The 21,595-nt window shown below is 41.7% G+C and overlaps 1 protein-coding gene across 2 annotated transcripts in view; it reads right to left on the reverse strand.

Moving 5' to 3' along the window:
* Positions 1-7,590: 7,590 nt before the first annotated feature.
* The window catches only part of nid1a (nidogen 1a), a 114,713-nt gene continuing 100,708 nt past the window's right edge, over positions 7,591-21,595 (reverse strand). For both annotated transcript variants that reach the window (XM_084322194.1, XM_084322195.1), the window contains 2 exons: positions 16,965-17,077; positions 7,591-8,326 (listed from right to left, as the gene is read on the reverse strand). In XM_084322194.1, the coding sequence (XP_084178320.1) occupies positions 8,196-8,326; positions 16,965-17,077 (244 nt within the window). In that variant the 3' untranslated portion in view covers positions 7,591-8,195. The remainder of the gene's footprint in view (positions 8,327-16,964; positions 17,078-21,595) is intronic.

Raw genomic sequence — 21,595 nt, forward strand, 5'->3', positions numbered from 1 at the left:
TCCAACACTACAGGGCAAGGACGACGTTGACAGGAACAGGGTTAACGGAGGAATGACGCCACAACAAAGTGAGGAAAGACACACTTAAATACCAGACAAATTACGATTGGCAACACCTGGCCAGGCCAGTCTAAAACACAAACATCAACCAACTAGACACAAAAGCATTATTACACAACACAACCAGACAGGGGAACAACCTCACACCAGGGAAAGGAACGCCAACAATGACAACACATATAATGAAATCACATTAATCATACTATTAATTACATTAATCACATTAGTTAACACAGGTAACAAGAAAGTCTGCACCATCTGCTGGTGACCACCAGAGGGTGGTATGAGACCACTGAAGGGAGGTAGGGGACCAATGTTTCTCTTCCCATCACAGCCCAACAGAGGGCTGAGTCTGGGATCATTACAGTACCCCCCCCCCCCCCTAACGGGCGGCTTCCAGACGCTCGATAACATCGTCCGGGAGTGGGCGAGGCAGGAGGCCGAGACCCCGGAACGAACTGAGGGCGAGGACCCGGAGAACCGGGGCCGGGAGCCAGAGAAAAAAACCCAGGAGGGGCACAACAGCCAGGGGGGCTGAAAACGGGTGCAGAGGCCCGGAGAGGGGGGCTGGACCTGGGAGCAGAGGCCCGACGAGGGGGGTCCGGGACACAGGGGCGAGGGTAAGGAACCCGGAGCCGGATCCCGGACGAGGGACCCTCCAGTTGCTGGACTCGGGACCGGACCTGGGAGCAGGACCCATCGTAGACCACGGCGAGGACCAGGGCGCCGGTCACGGCGTAGGGCTGGACCAGACGGGGAGCCAGGACCAGTCGAGGAGCCAGGACCAGATGGGGTGCCAGGACCAGTCGAGGAGCCAGGGCCACACAAGGCGCCAGGACCAGTCCAGGAGGAGCCGGAACCCGGCGTTGCAGCCGGACCAGGCGTAGAGGCTGGGCTGGGCGTAGAAACCGGGCCGGTCCCGGCGACGAGGCATGGCGTAGGGGCCGGCAATGAGGAGCCGGTACCCGGCATTGCAGCCGGACCAGGCGTAGAGGCTGGGCTGGGCGTGGAAGCCGGAGGGGGAGCTGTGATAGCCGGGGCTACATCGACCGGAACCAGGCTGGCAGCGACGGCGTAGGGCTGGACCAGACGGGGAGCCAGGACCAGTCGAGGAGCCAGGACCAGACGGGGTGCCAGGACCAGTCGAGGAGCCAGGACCAGTCGAGGAGCCAGGGCCACACGAGGCGCCAGGACCAGTCCAGGAGAGGGCTGAGTCTGGGATCGTTACAGTATATAACCAGACCTGCAAACTGATAAGTGGTGAAAAAGGTGACATGTTTGTAAACCAAACCCCTGTAGAGGTGTGGGAGCATGAAGAAAATTGTTGTGATTTTAACATGTAAATGAAGCACTCAGAGAAGAAAATAAAGGGAAAAGACAACCCGTATCCGGGTCTGACAGCACTACAATTACATTTGCATATCATAATATCTTAACGCAGAGGCTGAGACTCACTTCTTTTGCTGCTGTGTACGAATCGGAAGAGCCGCTGCGTGTCACGCTAACCCTTCCAGAAGCTTTGTGGTCCGGACATGAACTTTCCATAATGTGTCTTCATAAATCCATTTTGTGAGATCCAGCACTGAATGTATCTTCTGATTATTATCAATTTTCGACAACGACAACAACAACTATTAGTGTTAGTTATTTCACACGAATGCCACGCAGCCAATAGACAATTTGTTTTATTACTGTGAACGTATACATTTTATCCAGTGCACATTTGGATAGTATTGTAATATTGTGATATCCCATGGATATATATAGCTGTTTTCTTTTATACATTTCAACATTTGATTGCTGCATTCATTTTCATTTCATTCATTGCGTTCAACATTGTCATCACGTCAGTCCCCAATCCCTAACACACTGACTCTGCTTGGGGCGCTAAATTAATCGCCCTTTAGGCATCATATTTGAAGACGCTGATTGGCTAAATTTACGTTGCTAGGTGCATTTACTTTGCTATGTAATTTTTCAATTGGCTGCGTTGTGCACTGACTGGGGCAATGTTTCTAGCGAGGAGAGAGGGGATGAACAGGAAGCACAAACAATGATTTATATTTGATATATTACACGTTATTGTGCATTTTAAACACAAACATACTTAAAATTAGTAATTATTATTTATTAAACATGTTTATTATATTTGTAGAGGTCCCAAACCACTTTCCACCAGGGGGGGTGCGGCGCCCTAGCACCCTCTAGTGACCAGCCGCCACTGCACAGCACACTCAAACCTACAATAAATTGACCAGATCTGCTTTAATTTTTCAAAGGGTATACATTTGACTCAGAACTGCTTTATTGAAATCCACACAGCAGTAGTTTGTTTATTCTTCAAATGTATGACATTTAGACTCAGCTGTTTATTATTATTATTGCTTATATTTATGTCTTTCTACTATTACCCTGCCCTTACCTGTACAACCCCCCACCCCCCCCTACCCCATTCTGCTATGACACCCAAATTGACCAGAATAAAGGAATATCTTATCTTAAATCCCCCAATCAATAAATGTGTTCTTTTAGGTGATTCTTGTATATTCCACAGTCCTCATAGACTGGTGAACTTGTGCAAATGGTCTGGATGCGCCTTCGGTGGTGTTTACTCGTTTACCAAGGGCACCCTTAGGTATTGTAAAACATTGTAGACATGGGCACGTTGTATGTATCCAACCCTACTTCAGACATGTAGGTCTAATGGGCCTTTACTTGTTGCGGGGGGAAAGCATTAGGTTTACATCACCACAGTCAAGTGTAAAAGAAGCAGTCGAACAGATGAAGCCCGACCGCTGCAGAAGTTGATTGTGTGATAAATAAATGTACCATTTGAACGAGTTTAGGAGAAGCACCCGAATAATGCGTCATATGATTGACGTCATCGGTGTCCCCCTTCAAAGGCGTGGTTTCCGATGGAGGCAACATTTTTTTTATTGTATAGTTTGTTATTTTTTTTAGCAAGGACAGAAAACAAAAAAAGAAACGTTGCGGAAAATAAATGACTCTGGTATAGTCAACTTGTTTAAGATATAAATTTATTCAGCAGATTATTACGATTAACACATTCACCGCCAATCACGTTGTACGACGGGTTTCAAGGTCATGCGAATTCCGCCAATCCACGGCGTACGACGTTGTTGAGATCATATTTCATTTTTTCGCCATGGTATTCATAATTCCCTTGGCACAACCGTGCAACGCTTCAATACCGCCACCTGGTGGATAATCGGGCGAGTTACTACCGGAAATGGATCTCTGGTGATCTCGGTGCATCTGGGAATTCCGTCAGGCAGGCACATATTGTTGCGGGACTCTAGACACACATCCGTGTATGGATCACTGCCATAACTCAATAATCGATATGATTTGGGCGTTTATTGCGCCATACAAACCGGAAATGGATCTAGTCGATCCACGTCAAATAAGTGGGATCTTTTTCCTCCAGTCTCATCGGCGAACGGTAAGAGGACAGTAACGTTATTTTCAAGGCGATTGTACATTTCTTTATTTACAAACCATCTGATCAATAAATCAACCCATACTGTCATAAAGCATTTACTGACGATCACGGAATTATAAACGACCCCCCTCCCCTTTCATCCGTGCATGATGAGTCATAACGTTTAGGATCGTATTCAGTTGGATTTTTTTATATATCGTGTATCGGCAACAAACGGCAGTTGATAATCTATATATGCGTTTATGCCTATAACTCACGTTCTAGGAATTACTGCAGAAAACGATAAAAACATATATTCTAGACTGTATTTTTGGAAGAATCTATGAATGAAAAAGTATAACGTTCCTACATCCTGAACGATAGATAATCGATGTTGAATGGGCCATAGTAATGTCAATTTAGCAATACAATTAAAAAAGTTATAGCCCTGCAAAGAAGGTGAACATCTCCATAGGCTTAGACTGGTGGCAGTGATCATACATTGATGGATATAAGCGTGGCAGTTAATGTGTTAATTGAAAATGGGGGACCCTGATGTAAACAAGACGAAAGTTGTGTGTATTGAGCTGTACTGTATTGTACCCATTCTGCAATCTGGTAATAAAGTTTTCAATCAATCAATTGTGTGAACGCCAACCATAGACCACTGCACTTCCGCGTTACATGGAGCTCGTGAGGGGATACAATGAATGCATGTTGGTCAATAGACCACCGCAACACTTCAATGTAACGCAGAAGTGTAGTGGTCTATGCTCTAATAATCAACATTCATTCACGCGCTCCCTTTTCCCGCTTCCCTTGCCCCCTCCCTCTCTCCCACGAGCTCAAAATACCGACAGTGTTGCAGTCATATAGACATCTATACAGTGTCGGCGTCAGAACGAATTTATCAGGGGGGCATATGGTAATTTTGGGAGGGCATAAAATATACGCTTCAGAAAACGCATGTGTTAATAATAATTATTGTTTTTGTCCTCTCACTAATCCCCAAAACATGCACTAATGCACGCACCGCAAGTACTACATACGTAACGTTACGTAACGTTATGTAACATAGCCTATAGTCTAACCGGCACAAGCGCATTATATATACCTGGCGCGAGCTGTTTATTTCCGGTCGCTCAAGTTGGCTGCAATAAACAGCTCGCGCCAGGTACTGACTATATTATGCAAGCTGTTATTGGCTATTGGTTATTGGTTATTGGGGGATGACGTGACTGTATGCGAGGTCTACCCCATACCCTGCGTCTGCACTGACAAGTCCAAAAGCTTGTCGTTTGTTATTGGCACAACCCATTTAAAATTTGAAACGGTAAAGGATCATGAAATATCAAACGGCCACATACATACTCTAGCTACCAAGCGGGCGAAGACTGGTCTGTTAGAGGAGAGTGTTGCGGTCAGATCCCTGCATGGTCTCAATGAAATCAGCTCAGATGGACAAGTTGAAGCTGCTGTTCCGCACATGTGCGAGTAAGTATTAGACAAACTAACATGTATTATGTAACTAATATTACGGTGTTTGTTAGCTAGCCACATTCATTTAACATTAAGAAGCATATGGGCTCCAGACTAACACAGCCCTGTCGCAAATATTCAGCACCATGGACAGCTGCTCTCTCTCTCTCTCTCTCTCTCTCTCTCTCTCTCTCTCTCTCTCTCTCTCTCTCTCTCTCTCTCTCTCTCTCTCTCTCTCTCTCTCTCTCTCTCTCTCTCTCTTTCTCTCTTGCACGTCACGTCACAAACACACTGGGTCTTGCGCACACACACAAAGTGAAAGATCACGTATTTCGTTTTCGTATTATTATACACCTGGCTGAGAATCTTTGACGAGTCCAAACCAGCATTCTTTTAGCTCAGCTAAGACGAGAAGTAGTACCTGTTCCTTCGTAGCTGGTCTGTGTTGACAAGTGTCGAAATCTCCTTGCCGGTATTGCCGTGAAGAAACCTTAGGTGCGCCTGCCCCAGCCAACCATTTTCGTATATCCATTTTATTTGTATGTCCGTCTCCAAGAAGTGATTATTATATTTTACCTGAGTCTGACTCTATCTTTGACTTTCGCGCTCACTGACCTCACTCAAGTCACGCCCTACCCATATCAAAATCAATTCAAATGCAGTCACGCCCTACCCGTCAACTCAACGTAACCAATAATAACGCGTGCGTGAGCCGTGGCGTGAAGCCGCGTGATATCAAACATACACTTCATTTAAGACTTTTTTTGTTTAATTTCGTTTAATAATAGGCTAAATAGCCTATTTATAAAGGAAAACATCTGACTTTTACTATAATAAAAAAAAATTATGTTTAATTATTTTATTTTTTTATAATAATTGACCATGCCGGTTGGAGGGGCACAGTGCTCCATCTGGGGGGGCATGGCCCGCGAATGCCCCCCCATGGCGCCGACACTGCATCTATAGAACACTAGATAGCTTAAGGCGGAGTCACCAGCGTCACTGAACCGCCGCCATCTTGCTCCAGTCAGCCTTGAGTGAGAGTGAGTGAGCTGCACAGACAAAAATACTCATAACTCGCTGAAATATTGACGGATTTACAAACGGTTGGTTTGCTTTGCTATAAACATCAAAGATGTAGTTATGATACTTACAAACCGCTTGAATCATAGCCAGGTTAATAATGCTTGTAATAAACCAAACCGTTTGTAAATCCGTCAATATTTCAGCGAGTTATGAGTATTTTTGTCTGTGCAGCTCACTCACTCTCTCTCAATGCTGACTGGAGCCAGATGGCGGCGGTTCAGTGATGTCGCTCTCCATTGGCCGGCAGCGCGGGCAAGCTATCTAGTGTTCTATAGATATCTATGGTTGCAGTGGTCTATTTACACCAGCGCGTGCCTACCGACCTACCTACCTACCAGGACGGTGTGGGTCACGCGCGGCTGTGCCAGTGTGATGATGAATCATGCGTGTTGCCGAACTTGCCGGTGTGCAATGAAATCTATCCCATAATAATCTGTTCCGTTTCGTCACCCCTCCTTCTCAGGCAGATCAATTATTCAACGCCATCCTAGTGTAGTCCACGAGACGTCACGAGAGTAGTAAAGATGTGCTCAACCTAAAGGTAGATAGAATTCCAAAATGTCCGAGATGTACTAGTACTATATATACTTGACCACATCGTGCAGTTGTACAGCCCTGGGCTGGCCTAATTATTTTTATTTTATTTTATAATTACATTATATTGTATTGTGCTTCTTAGTTTATATTAAATTTAATTTTATTCCACCTTTTTATTTTATTTTTTATTTATAGTAATTGTCTGTCCGTTAATGTCGCGCCAAAAACGACCAAATCAAAATGTGTAAACTACTTGGCAATAAAAATCTGATTCTGCTTTTGATGTAATATGAAGGAATGACTTCACACTGATATATGACTGATAAAACAAGCTATTAAATTAAATGGACGGATATCCTGTGAAAAACAGAGAAGTATGGAATTATGTATTTTCTGTAAAATGTGTGGGACGAGCATAGCGAGGGGTTTACCTGGTACAGTAATGACCGCAAGCCAACAGCGACACCTAGCGACAGCAACCTCTGAATAAAATAGTGTAGTTTTGTAATAACCCCCTACGGACGCACGAGGGCGCCATAAGCTTAGTTTAGTTTACTCAGTTTATTTTGATCAGCGACAGTGCATATCAATCAACAGTTTATACATTTATAAATGAATACAAATTAAAAACTGTAAATATGCCAACATTAGCAGGGTTGCTGCTAGTTTTCAGTTGTAGTCCCTGGGCCAGATGTTTAAGCCAGAAAAGAAACAGAAAAATAGGACATATATAAAGCTAATATAAAAACAGTTTAAAACATATTCTGTACATTCACTCTCTAGGCATTCGTGCATCTATAAAAAAAAAAAACAGTGTACAGGGACAAATCAAAGCTATACATGTATAAACACTGTATAGGCACTAGGCAGGCACACATATGGCAGGCACACATATACATAATCATAAATCACAACCACATAATCACAATAAGGACAGTCAGGCTAGTGATACTGACTAGCCTCCCCACAGAGTCATCACACACACGTGTTACAAAAGACGTTTATTGATTAGTTGCACAGCATTCATATAAATCCCATCCCAGCCGTTTTTACAGACACTTTGTATTCATACTTCACTCTGCTCCTTCCGTGGGATCGTTCCAACATGCCAGCCATCATGTAACAGAACTGACTCAACGGATCAGATGTGGTGGCACCTGGATCAGTCAGCACCTGGCGTCATGATTCATTTCACATTAAACGATCCATCCCTTGAGATGTTTCTCAGTGTATAATATGTGCACTCAAGAAAAATAAAATGTTGGCGACACACGTGCTTATATTTACAATTGCTTATGGTAATGGTATTTATTTAATATTATTATTATTATTATTATTATTATTATTATTATTATTATCATTATCGTTATAATAATTCTTATTATAAAGGAATAGGGATGATTTCAAATAATATACCTAACTTTTTATTTATTATAACACTGAGTGATAAAAAAAAAAGGCACAGCAGTCGACCTCTGTTTTTTTCAGTGGCATTTTCAACAGCTACAGTTTAGTACAGTGAGCGGCTCCTAATCCGCCACCGGGCGTTATTAAAACGGTGTCATCCCTCTTGGCCGCGGCGGCCGGGTCTTCAGTACCGGCCCTCTCTCTCCACGCAGCTCACGCCCACCGTGTTGTCGGGGCATCGGCAGGAGCGGCCGCTCGGCGTCGGTAAACAAAGGTGAGTGCAGCCGCCATTGTTCACAGAACAGTAATTTCGTCCTGGAGGGGGGGAAAGCAACAGGTGTTATTAACTTGTTTAGATTGGATTACATTCAAATGCATTGTCATCAACCCCCTCCAATGTACAATTCCCCCCCCCCCCCCGCCTACCCCCCCCCCCCCCCCCCCCAACCGCCTCCAATGTACAGTCCACCTACACAACCCCCCCACCCCCACCCCACCTACCCAACCTCCTCCAATGTACAGTTTCTTCCCCCTCAAATGTATATACTCTCTTTTTTAGACTCTTCTTGTATCACAAACAGTACTGTATATTTGTATATCTGGTATGTCATAAATGTCTAGATGCAACAGTACTGTCTACCTGTATGTCATATATGTTATGATGAATTGAAAATGGGGGATCCTGATGTAAACCAGACGAAAGTCTTTCTCTGGTCTGCGTCCCGTTAACAATTGTGTGTATTGAGCTGTACTGTATTGTACCCATTCTGCAATCTGTTAATAAAATGTTCAATCAATCAATCAATCAATCATGCAGCACAAGTACAGAACAAAAAGAAGCATCCAACCTGAGTGCAAATGTAACAGTAAAGTGCAATAGTAATATATAATGTACAGTACAGGTGATTAGACTGGGTATAAAATATATAAATGAATACTACTGAGTAATAGTGCTAATCAGATGTATGTACAGAGTTGTCGTATTAATATGTACAGATATATAGGTATAAAGACACTATGGTAGTAATTCATACTGGCCAGCAGTGTTAGATATAGATATAGTATCTACAGATATGTACAGATATAGATATAGTATCTACAGATATATAGTATCTACAGATATGTACAGATATAGATATAGTATCTACAGATATGTACAGATATAGATATAGTATCTACAGATATATAGTATCTACAGATATGTACAGATATAGATATAGTATCTACAGATATGTACAGATATAGATATAGTATCTACAGATATATACAGATATATAGTATCTACAGATATGTACAGATATAGATATAGTATCTACAGATATGTAAAAAGGATTATATGCACATAATATGTACAGACATGTGGATACATATTTATACGGTAAGAGTATATATATATATTGTATATATTGTACTATTGTACATGCTAAATTTAAATATTTGAATGTATATTCAGCACGATTGTACATGCTATCATACAGAGTTATATGTTATATGCAGGTGTATAAGTAGGTATATAGAAGGATTATATGCAGGTATATTCAGACAGATATGTATATTATACTGTATATATGCAGTAAATGTAAATATTTGAATGTATATACATCTCTACGTGAGTTTATGAACAGATATCTCTATGTGAGTTTATGGACAGATATCTCTACGTGAGTTTATGAACAGATATCTCTACGTGAGTTTATGAACAGATATCTCTACGTGAGTTTATGAACAGATATCTCTACGTGAGTTTATGGACAGATATCTCTACGTGAGTTTATGAACAGATATCTCTACGTGAGTTTATGGACAGATATATCTACGTGAGTTTATGAACAGATATATCTACGTGAGTTTATGAACAGATATCTCTACGTGAGTTTATGAACAGATATCTCTACGTGAGTTTATGGACAGATATCTCTACGTGAGTTTATGAACAGATATCTCTACGTGAGTTTATGGACAGATATATCTACGTGAGTTTATGGACAGATATCTCTACGTGAGTTTATGAACAGATATCTCTACGTGAGTTTATGAACAGATATCTCTACGTGAGTTTATGAACAGATATCTCTACGTGAGTTTATGAACAGATATCTCTACGTGAGTTTATGAACAGATATCTCTACGTGAGTTTATGAACAGATATCTCTACGTGAGTTTATGGACAGATATCTCTGTGAGTTTATGGACAGATATCTCTACGTGAGTTTATGGACAGATATCTCTACGTGAGTTTATGAACAGATATCTCTATGTGAGTTTATGAACAGATATCTCTACGTGAGTTTATGAACAGATATCTCTGTGAGTTTATGAACAGATATCTCTATGTGAGTTTATGAACAGATATCTCTACGTGAGTTTATGAACAGATATCTCTACGTGAGTTTATGAACAGATATCTCTATGTGAGTTTATGAACAGATATCTCTACGTGAGTTTATGGACAGATATCTCTACGTGAGTTTATGAACAGATATCTCTACGTGAGTTTATGAACAGATATCTCTATGTGAGTTTATGGACAGATATCTCTACGTGAGTTTATGAACAGATATCTCTACGTGAGTTTATGAACAGATATCTCTACGTGAGTTTATGAACAGATATCTCTACGTGAGTTTATGAACAGATATCTCTACGTGAGTTTATGGACAGATATATCAACGTGAGTTTATGGACAGATATCTCTACGTGAGTTTATGAACAGATATCTCTACGTGAGTTTATGAACAGATATCTCTACGTGAGTTTATGAACAGACAACCAGCGGACCTGAGCTCATCAGATACCCGACAGCCCAACCGAGCAGCGTGGAAAGGCGGGGGATGGTCAGGGAGCTTCGGTCAGCGGTTAACCAGCAGTGGTGGAAGAAGTACACAGTTCCTTTACTTAAAAGTAAAAGTAGAAATACCAAGATAAATGGAGTACTCTGGTAAAAGTGAAAGTCCTCCATTCGAATTCTACTTAAGTAAAAGTAGAGAAGTATTTTCTATTGAATGTACTTAAGTATCTAAAGTAAAAGAATGCATCCTACATGGCGTTTGTGTATTCCAGTGCTTGGGAGCGTTCAAACCTCGATCCAATACTACTATCTACTATGCTACTATGTCTATACTACTACCTACTATGTACTATGCTAATATGTCTATATTACTATCTACTATGCTAATATCTACTATTCTAATATATCTATACTACTATCTACTATGTCTATACTACTATCTACTATGCTAATATGTCTATTCTACTACCTACTATGCTAATATGTCTATACTACCATCTACTATCTACTATGCTACTATGTCTATCCTACTACCTACTACCTACTATGCTAATATGTCTATACTACTAGTATCTACTATGCTACTATGTATATACTACTATCCACTATGCTACTATGTATATACTACTATCTACTATGTACTGTACTATGTATATAATACTACCTACTATGCTACTATGTACGTATATACTACTATCCACTATGCTACTATGTATATACTACTATCTACTATGCTACTATGTACGTATATACTACTATCCACTATGCTACTATGTATATACTACTATCTACTATGCTACTATGTACGTATATACTACTATCTACTATGCTACTATACTACTATCTACTATGTACTGTACTATGTATATAATACTACCTACTATCCCAGAGACATACTAACTGACCCTATCGATAAACCAGAGAGGCTTTCCACAAACGAGTGAACTGTTCCTTTAATGCAGTACTTCCTGCTTTCGAAGAAAAGAAAGGAGGAAAAAAAAGCCCTGATTGAACCAACAGGCACCCGTACAGGTAACCCACCAGGGTCGGGGGCGCCCGGCCTCTCCTCTGTTTGCTAAGCGGGGGGGCGGGGGGGGGGACACACACACACGCAGCGATCTCCAGATGCCGGAGGCCCCCCCCCTGTGCCGTGCTCAGCATTCCCTGGCTTCATGTAATCTTAGAGGGTGGATGTTATGCACACAGTTAACCTCAATCCTCCCCCCTTTACTCCGTAATGACGAACGGCCAGGGAAACCCCTCCAGCTGCCCGCCTCCGGGGGGGGGGGGGGGGGGGGGCGAGGAGCGTGTCAACAATGTTCCAGGCTCTCCCTGAGCGCTTGTTCTCTCTCTCCCTCTCTCGACGGCCTTCACCCCGGGGAAGCGAGGTCACGACGGCCCCCGGGCTTCAGTTCCACTCCTAAAGAGTTCCACGTGAATGATGACGGTCGGTAGGCAGGGGTGTTTAAAGTAGTTGAGTAATTGTACTTCGTTGCAATACTTAAGTACTGTTTTTTGGGGGGGGGGGGGGGGGGGGGTTGTACTTTACTCGAGTATTATTAGGTTTGTACACTTTTACATTTCAGACGGAAAAAAAACATACTTTTTACTCCTTACATTTTAAATGCAGACCTACAAAGTACAAATCTCACAGGTCCAACTATTTTAATTAGTATATTAGTTCCTCTGGCCGAACTAACTTGTTATTACGTTATTAATCCTGCGGCCGCTCTTTATTTAAAAACAGCCAATCAAATCCCCATCAATGGAAAATGAACCCACCCATACCCCATGCCGATTGGTCCTTGTGCAAGACTAGAAAGCGGGGATCTTTGCTATCATTAAACACCTGCTATCAGAAGAATAGACAGTCAGGTAAAAAAGTTTTTACTTTTACTTTTTAGTATTAAGTACATTTAAAAGTAGAAACGTTTTGACTTTTACTCAAGTGTGTTTTTAGCCAGATACTGTGACTTTTACTTGAGTACGATTTTGAGACGGTACCCATACTTTCATTTAAGTATAATTTCTGGGTACTTTTTACACCCCTGGCAGTAGGTGATACTCAAGCCTGAATCGGAGGTAGCCCCCCCCCCAAATATGTGACCGTCACAGCGTTTTTCTTTTCTCTGAGAACTGGGTCTCTAGTGGGGGGCCCCCACCACACACACACACACACACACACACACACACACACACACACACACACACACACACACACACACACACACACACACACACACACACACACACACACACACACAGCTTAACCTTGGGTCTCTAGTGGCCTAGGGTCCACTTTCAAAGGGGAGATCTCCAGTAATGAAAGGCTTGTTTGCGTCTGTAATGTTTGGGAAGAATGGTTGTAAAAACCGACCTTTTTTTGTGATTTACAACGGGTTAGCGGCGCTCCAAAAAGCATAATATTTCATCTATGTATCAAATTCTTCAAGAATGTATGTGAATACAGCATACCCAATATGGTAAGAAAGGAAAATTCAACTGTCTATGCAACTGGCCTAAAGTCTTGAGCATAAAAAAGAGCAGGCTGTGCTCAGTAAATGTGCCCTGGATAGTTAAACGTTTTAAACGTATATATTAACACATTGAGTGCCAGCAAGGGGCGCACGATTTATCGCTTGAATGCCAGCCTTTTGGGACTGATTTTCCGATATTTCATGATTTTCGCTGAGCTATTTCTATATTCTATATTATGGCTATGTGTCTAATATGCCTGTCGCTTATCAATGACTTGCTTGCAGTCAACATGTACGAAACGGATTGTTTTTTCATCGGTACATTTCCGTTTTATACTGTTTTGAAAAACTGAAGTTTTTGGAAATTTCTAGAAGAAAAAAAAGATTACGATCCAACCTCGAACCACATATTCCACGCTGCTCTGAGGGTCCCCAATGAATGCAATCGTCTCGGGTTACATGCCTGAGAAGTAAAATGTGGAATCCGGGTTTTTTTCCCCCCATGCATTTCCATTGAGTCCAATCCAATGGGTGCATTACCATCCGGGAGACGATAGGGGGCGGTATTTTCCCTTTTCGAGGTCAGAGCCCAATGATAATGTGAGGCTGGATTGATGAAAAATTAATGGATATCGCTAATAAAAGCAATAACGATTAAATAACGAGATTTCTCGTCGTTGGCACTCGACGCATGGCGGCGAACAACGAGATTTCTCGTCGTTGGCACTCAAAGTGTTAAAGGCACTGTAAGTGGTATTTTATTGTTATATGTGTTAAATAGCTCTACATTCCAACGGCCATCACTGATACAGAGTGTCTGGTCAGTAACATGGGTCTCTCAAAATAATACATTTTCTGGTATCCCTTCCCACTTTATCCAATCAGGAGAGGAAATGTATTTTGTGTTTACTGCAGAGCGGAAGGGACTGGGAGACCCATGTGACTGACCAGACACTGTTTTCAACAACATTGAAAAGACACAAACAATCTTAGAGAGACACATACAGTCCTGTTACTACTGTACTGTATGTTACTACTGAGCCTTTTGTTGATTTTGATCTAGTTTTAGCTCCACACATTTTATGTTCTTTTAGCAGTTTTAGCCCTTCTTATTTTATGTAATTTTTTTTACTCTTTTACTAGTTTTAGTGTTCTTTTTTTACTAAAAAAAAATCTCTCTTGCTAGTTTTTATGTTCTTTAAAAATGTAGCGCTTTGAGATTTGCTCCACAACTATAAAGCGCCCTACAAATCAAATAGACTACAGTCAGTAGACCTTTTCAGTAGGATTCTGCTGCTAGGGGTCCATGTTTATTTCCTATTAACTATTGTATTAGAAGACAGTGCAACAGGATACAGACGGCTTCACTGTTGCTAGGGAACAGCTTGGGCCCCATGTGGGTTTCCTGTCGGTTATTGATATCAGCAAACATTGCAAGTGCACTCCTACGCAGAGAGTTGGACGACAGTTCCACCGTCAAACATCTCTGCCCAAACAGGAAGTAAACTAACCAGTGCTTCCTTTACTCTGATTATTTCTCCTTAACCTATTGAATAAATAATATTATATTATTGTTTTCTCCCCATATTTTATATATGCAGGTGTATAAGTAGAAGAATTATATACAGGTATATTCAGACAGATTATAGGCAACAGAGTATACAGGCATTAGGCATTATACGTTGGGGGCCATTTCTATTGAGATTAGGGATGTTCGATATTGGCTTTTTTACAGATATCCGATATACCGATATTGTCCAACTCTTAATTTCCGATACCGATAAACTGAATAATTTCAGGTAATTAACATTACATATCTCTTGTCGTGGAATTAACACAACATTATGCATACTTTTCACAATAAATAAAATAAGAATTTGTTCTTACTTGCTCGCCTGGGTAAATAAAGGTTAAATAAATGTAAATAATAAAAAGAATAATAAACCGATAGCGATAATTTCCGATATATTACATTTTAATGCCAACATCGGCCGATAATATCGGACATCCCTAATTGAGATGTTTATGTCTGCCGTGTTTGAGAAGCTCCATATATGGTAGTTCCTCTTGGGAACCGGGGGGGCGAGGGGTGTGTTTACCTGAGGGACAGTCGGCGTAAGCTGTGGTGTGTTTTAAGGCTGAGACGATATGCCATTTGGAAGAATCGATAAATCGGGACCAAATTATCGATAAATATCGATATTTTTATTAGTATATATATTTTTTAAAAATCATTGTATTATTTAAACAACAAATTGATGTTTATTTTGCAGCAATTCTTTGTCGTTGCCGCCATCTTTAGTGTTACAGATTTCCCCGTTCAAAACGACCACAGTGATCCTTCTCCTGTTACAGTCGCTGGTCTCTGGATGCGATGGAGGAGTGCGCTGCATATTGAATGTTACAGTGCAGAGTTGCAATTCAACTGAATTTACATGAAATGGGGATGTTTTAACTAAAACATGCCACAAGACCTAGTATTTTAGTATAAAGTATAAAAAAATGTATTATATTGTTTACGTTCGAACCTTAGTTTTTAATTCAAAAATTCAAAAGATTTAAGAAAAGTTTAAATCTTTTTAGAAATATCCTCAAACTAAATCCTCAATTTGAATAAAGTGATTAATCTGATCAAATTAGTATTTTCTTTTTTTTATTAAATCAACTTTCTTTAATGAATATAACTCATCAGTTTCTTTTAATACTATAATATTAGTGTAGCCTAATCTTTATCTGCAACTGTGAAGAAAAATCCCATTGGTTTAAACAGAATGAATAGACACATACAAAAAATATGTGTTTGTTGTTCGAATGTTGATTTAGAATTCGAATGCCAACGTAACGAACGAAGGTTCGAACGTTTGGGCTCAGCTCTATACGGTAGTTCCTCTTGGGAATGGGGGGGGGGGGGGGGGGTGAGGGGTGTGTTTACCTGAGGGACAGTAGTCTGTAGTGTGTTTACCTGAGGGACAGTAGTCTGTAGTGTGTTGTTTACCTGAGGGACAGTAAACTGTGGTGTGTTTACCTGAGGGACAGTAGTCTGTAGTGTGTTTACCTGAGGGACAGTAGTCTGTAGTGTGTTTACCTGAGGGACAGTAAACTGTAGTGTGTTTACCTGAGGGACAGTAAACTGTAGTGTGTTTACCTGAGGGACAGTAAACTGTAGTGTGTTTACCTGAGGGACAGTAGTCTGTAGTGTGTTTACCTGAGGGACAGTCTGCTGTAGTGTGTTTACCTGAGGGACAGTAAACTGTAGTGTGTTTACCTGAGGGACAGTAGTCTGTAGTGTGTTTACCTGAGGGACAGTAAACTGTAGTGTGTTTACCTGAGGGACAGTAAACTGTAGTGTGTTTACCTGAGGGACAGTAGTCTGTAGTGTGTTTACCTGAGGGACAGTAAGCTGTAGTGTGTTTACCTGAGGGACAGTAGTCTGTAGTGTGTTTACCTGAGGGACAGTAGTCTGTAGTGTGTTGTTTACCTGAGGGACAGTAAACTGTAGTGTGTTTACCTGAGGGACAGTAAACTGTAGTGTGTTTACCTGAGGGACAGTAAACTGTAGTGTGTTTACCTGAGGGACAGTAAACTGTAGTGTGTTTACCTGAGGGACAGTAAGCTGTAGTGTGTTTACCTGAGGGACAGTAAACTGTAGTGTGTTTACCTGAGGGACAGTAAACTGTAGTGTGTTTACCTGAGGGACATTCGGCGTAAGCTGTGGTGATGCCGTATAGTTTGGTGCGCTTCAGCGGCTGGAACTCGTCGGTCTCTCTGCCGGCGTTGCGATCCACTGTGATCACGGCGTCCCTGGTGGATTAAAAACACACACACACACACACACACACACACACACACACACACACACACACACACACACACACACACACACACACACACATAAGCAACACAACTTGTTTAGACAGGGATTAAAGCAAAAAAATATCTCCTGACTGAAATTTTTTTCAGGCCAAGTCATATTCTTATTTTAACCTCCACTGTATTTCTTTTTAATAGCGTTGGCGTTTTAAGGGAGCCTACTTGTTTCGGTTTCGTCGATAATCCAATGTACAGTTACCCCCCCACCCCGCCTACCCAACCCTTCCCTCCCCAACCACCTCCAATGTACAGTCCCCCCCCCCTCCACCCAACCTCCTCCAATGTACAGTTTCTTCGTCAAATGTATATGCTCTCTTTTTTAGACTCTTATTGTATCACAAACAATACTGTGTAAATCTGGTACGTCATAAATGTATAGATGTAGCAGTATTATCTATCTGTATGTCATGTATGTCATATATGTTATGATGAATTGAAAATGGGGGACCCTGATGTAAAGAGGAAAGTCTTTCTCTGGTCTGCAACCCCTTGACAATTGTGTGTATTGAGCTGTACTGTACCCATTCTGCAATCCGTTATAACAATCAATCAATATTTAACCGATTGCAGAATGGGTACAATACAGTATGGCTCAATACACACAATTGTTAAGGGGATGCAGACCAGAGAAAGACGTTTGTCTTGTTTACATCATCAGGGTCCCCCATTTTCAATTCAGTGACATTTATGACATGCATGACATTGACATCATGACATTTATGGCATAGGGACATACTACAGGTATATAGTACCGTTACATTTGTGACATATACGATATGCAAATATACAGTAATGTTACCCATAGATCCTGACAGAGAGAATATATACGGTGGGGAGGAGACTGTCTACAGATACACCTGTGTGATGTTGCTACGGAGTTAAGCTAATAAACGTATACTCACAACCACAGCAGGGGACTCACATATTGTACTGTGAAGTAACACGACAATGACAAACGTGTTGTTTCTGTTTTTCTTTTTGACATCGTTGCGGCACACGGAACAAGTTAACTCACCACTACAGCCCCCAGTAGCGCTGCCTAGCCAGTCTCTTCAAACGTCCTCTCCTCTCGAAACTTTTTGTTAGGTGGTCCCGCTGATCCTTTTCATCTGAGAACCCCGCGGTGGGTTCTCTTTTTAGTGGCCGGCTTACTCCTTCCATTTAACAGACGCTATTAAGCTAACGTTAGCTAATCGGTATATAGCAGCGAGTGCAAGCAGCGTGGTGGCTGTGACGTTGGTAAACAAGCAGTTGACGCGTGAGGCTGCAAAAAAGGCGACCTGTCTCTCGAGTCGCTGAGTGATGATGACTGCTTGGCGCGATAGGAAAAAAAAGCCCTTTTCCATATTTGGCGCCTCTGATTGGCTCAATTTTGTTTCAATCTGTATGCATCTACAAATCATGCAAATACTTCCGTCAGACTGCGAATCAAATGGACGGATCTCCCCAATCAAATTGACGGAAATCCGTCTGGAGACGGAATGCTTTAATGCATGTGTTTAGACCATCTGGACCTTTTCACCCCAACGCTTGAGAAACACCAGCCACCCTCCCCCCATGGTGCTTCCTGCACGGAGTGTACCCCCCCCCCCCCCCCCCTGGTTGATTGATCGATTGAATTTATTGGACAATCTAAAATCACATACAATACTACTGATACACAAAATGTACAGCCATCACATATAATTTAAAACTGTCGAGGATTGAAACACAATAAAACCTTACGGTTTATTTCCATTGTGGTCCTCAAAGGGGGGGGGGGGGGGGGGGGGACAAGATGACGACTATGCACAAATAAGAAATACACAAATACATTTTCTATATCTATATCTATACTACTATCTACTATGTCTATACTACTATCTACTATCTACTATGTCTATACTACTATCTACTATGCTACTATGTCTATACTACTATCTACTATCTACTATGTCTATACTACTATCTACTATGCTACTATGTCTATACTACTACCTACTATCTACTATGTCTATACTACTATCTACTATGTCTATACTACTCTCTACTATGTCTATACTACTCTCTACTATCTACTATGTCTATACTACTATCTACTATGTCTATACTACTCTCTACTATGTCTATACTACTATCTACTATGCTACTATGTCTATACTACTATCTACTATGTCTATACTACTACCTACTATCTACTATGTCTATACTACTACCTACTATCTACTATGTCTATACTACTCTCTACTATGTCTATACTACTCTCTACTATCTACTATGTCTATACTACTCTCTACTATGTCTATACTACTCTCTACTATCTACTATGTCTATACTACTATCTACTATGTCTATACTACTATCTACTATGTCTATACTACTCTCTACTATGTCTATACTACTCTCTACTATGTCTATACTACTCTCTACTATGTCTATACTACTCTCTACTATGTCTATACTACTCTCTACTATGTCTATACTACTCTCTACTATGTCTATACTACTCTCTACTATGTCTATACTACTCTCTACTATGTCTATACTACTCTCTACTATGTCTATACTACTCTCTACTATGTCTATACTACTCTCTACTATGTCTATACTACTCTCTACTATGTCTATACTACTCTCTACTATGTCTATACTACTCTCTACTATGTCTATACTACTCTCTACTATGTCTATACTACTCTCTACTATGTCTCTACTACTACCTACTATGCTAATATGTCTGTATATAGGAATAGAAACCTTTTGTTTGGAATGTAAACCTTTAAATCTGTGCTGAAAGGACTGGAAACCGTTAGGGTCGAGGGAAGGTTTACTGGAGATACTTTCTCCCGTGTTATAGTACATACCCCAACCCCCCCATGCACACACACACACACACACACGCGCACACACACACACACACACACACACGCACACACACGCACACACACCCCCCCTAGCCGCCCCCCACCTCCAGATCCCCAGCCTGGCTGCATCCCTGGTGAGATCACAGGGAGGCCCTGGACAGGTCAATCTCACAGACACTCAACAGGCTGAAAGATTGCAAGCAGCTGCCACTTTTTAAGCCGGGCTCCTTGACCCCCCCATCCCCTCCTTCTCAGTGGGGTCCTCACTTACACTGTCATGCATAGAAAAAAAAATAAAATAAAAAAACTTCCCAGAGCTGTGTGTCCCATAAATACCTGCTGTAGATTTATTTATGCCCACCGCCACCAGCAATACTAAAGTAACTTGAGACAAAAATAACACGCCGCTACAATAACACTGGGAAATAACTATTAATAAAGGAACACGCCGACATTATGTGAAATGCGCTTATCGTCTTCTTCAGAGTCGGACAAGAAGATAGATACCCATTTCCTCTCTGTGCGTTTAGTAGGAAGCTATCGGGCTGCAAGCTAGCCTAGCTTAGCACAAATGAATGGAAGCGGATACGGATCAGCTAGCGGCTAGCCTATAGCTGTTGGCCAAAAACACCTGTCCTGGATATTTTTTTCTACTATCTACTATGTCTATACTACTATCTACTATACTATGTCTATACTACTATCTACTGTGTCTATACTACTATCTACCATCTTCTCCAAAGTCAGACAAGAAGATAGATACCAATTTCCTCTCTGTGCTTTCAGTAGAAAGCTACCCGGCTTACGACAAATAAATGGAAGCAGCTAGCCTAGTTGTTGGACATAAACACCCGTCCCGGAGGCCTGTTACTGTTCCGCAACTGTAGCTACTTCCGGGGTAGGCCCTGATTGGCCCCGACAGGCACGTGACAGGCGCGGCCACGCCCCCGCGGCAGCCTCAGGACGCGCAACTTTCTCTGCCGCGCGGCACGCTCCGCGGCAACATTATGTAGTAATACGCCCTTTTTCACTATCCAGAAATAGCTCAATTGGCAGCGTTGCATTGGTGTGGATCCTACCGTCCGTTGCTGGCGAGTTCGATTCCCTTCATTTTTCTTTTTTTTTCTTTTTTAACGTGCATTCGTTCGCCGTTAAGTTTGGGCATGTTAACTTTAAGCATTGTTTCGGAGTTGGTTAAGGTTAGGCATTGTTTCGGAGTTGGTTATGGTTAGAAAGGTTAAGTTTAGGCGCTGTTAAGGAGCTGGTTAAGGTTAGAGTTTGTCTTAGAGAATGGCAATATTCTTTCGGAGTTGGTTATGCCTTATTATGGTTAAGGTTAGGCATGGTTAAGGTTAAGGTTAAGGTTAGGCATAGTTTCGGAGTTGCTTAAGGTTAAAGGGTTAAGTTTAGGCGCTGTTAAGGAGCTGGTTAAGGTTAGAGTTTGTCTTAGAGAATGGCAATAGACAGCCTATTTCCGCATTTCCGAGCGACAGCTCTCAGCAGCCTCGTTGCGCGTCCTGTGGCTGCCGCGAGGCGTGGCCGCGCCTGTCACGTGCCTGTCGGGGCCAATCAGGCCTACCCCGGAAGTAGCTACAGTTGCGGAACA

The sequence above is a fragment of the Notolepis coatsorum genome (genome assembly GCF_963971535.1).
Source record: "Notolepis coatsorum genome assembly, chromosome: 9".
Taxonomy (NCBI): domain Eukaryota; kingdom Metazoa; phylum Chordata; class Actinopteri; order Aulopiformes; family Paralepididae; genus Notolepis; species Notolepis coatsorum.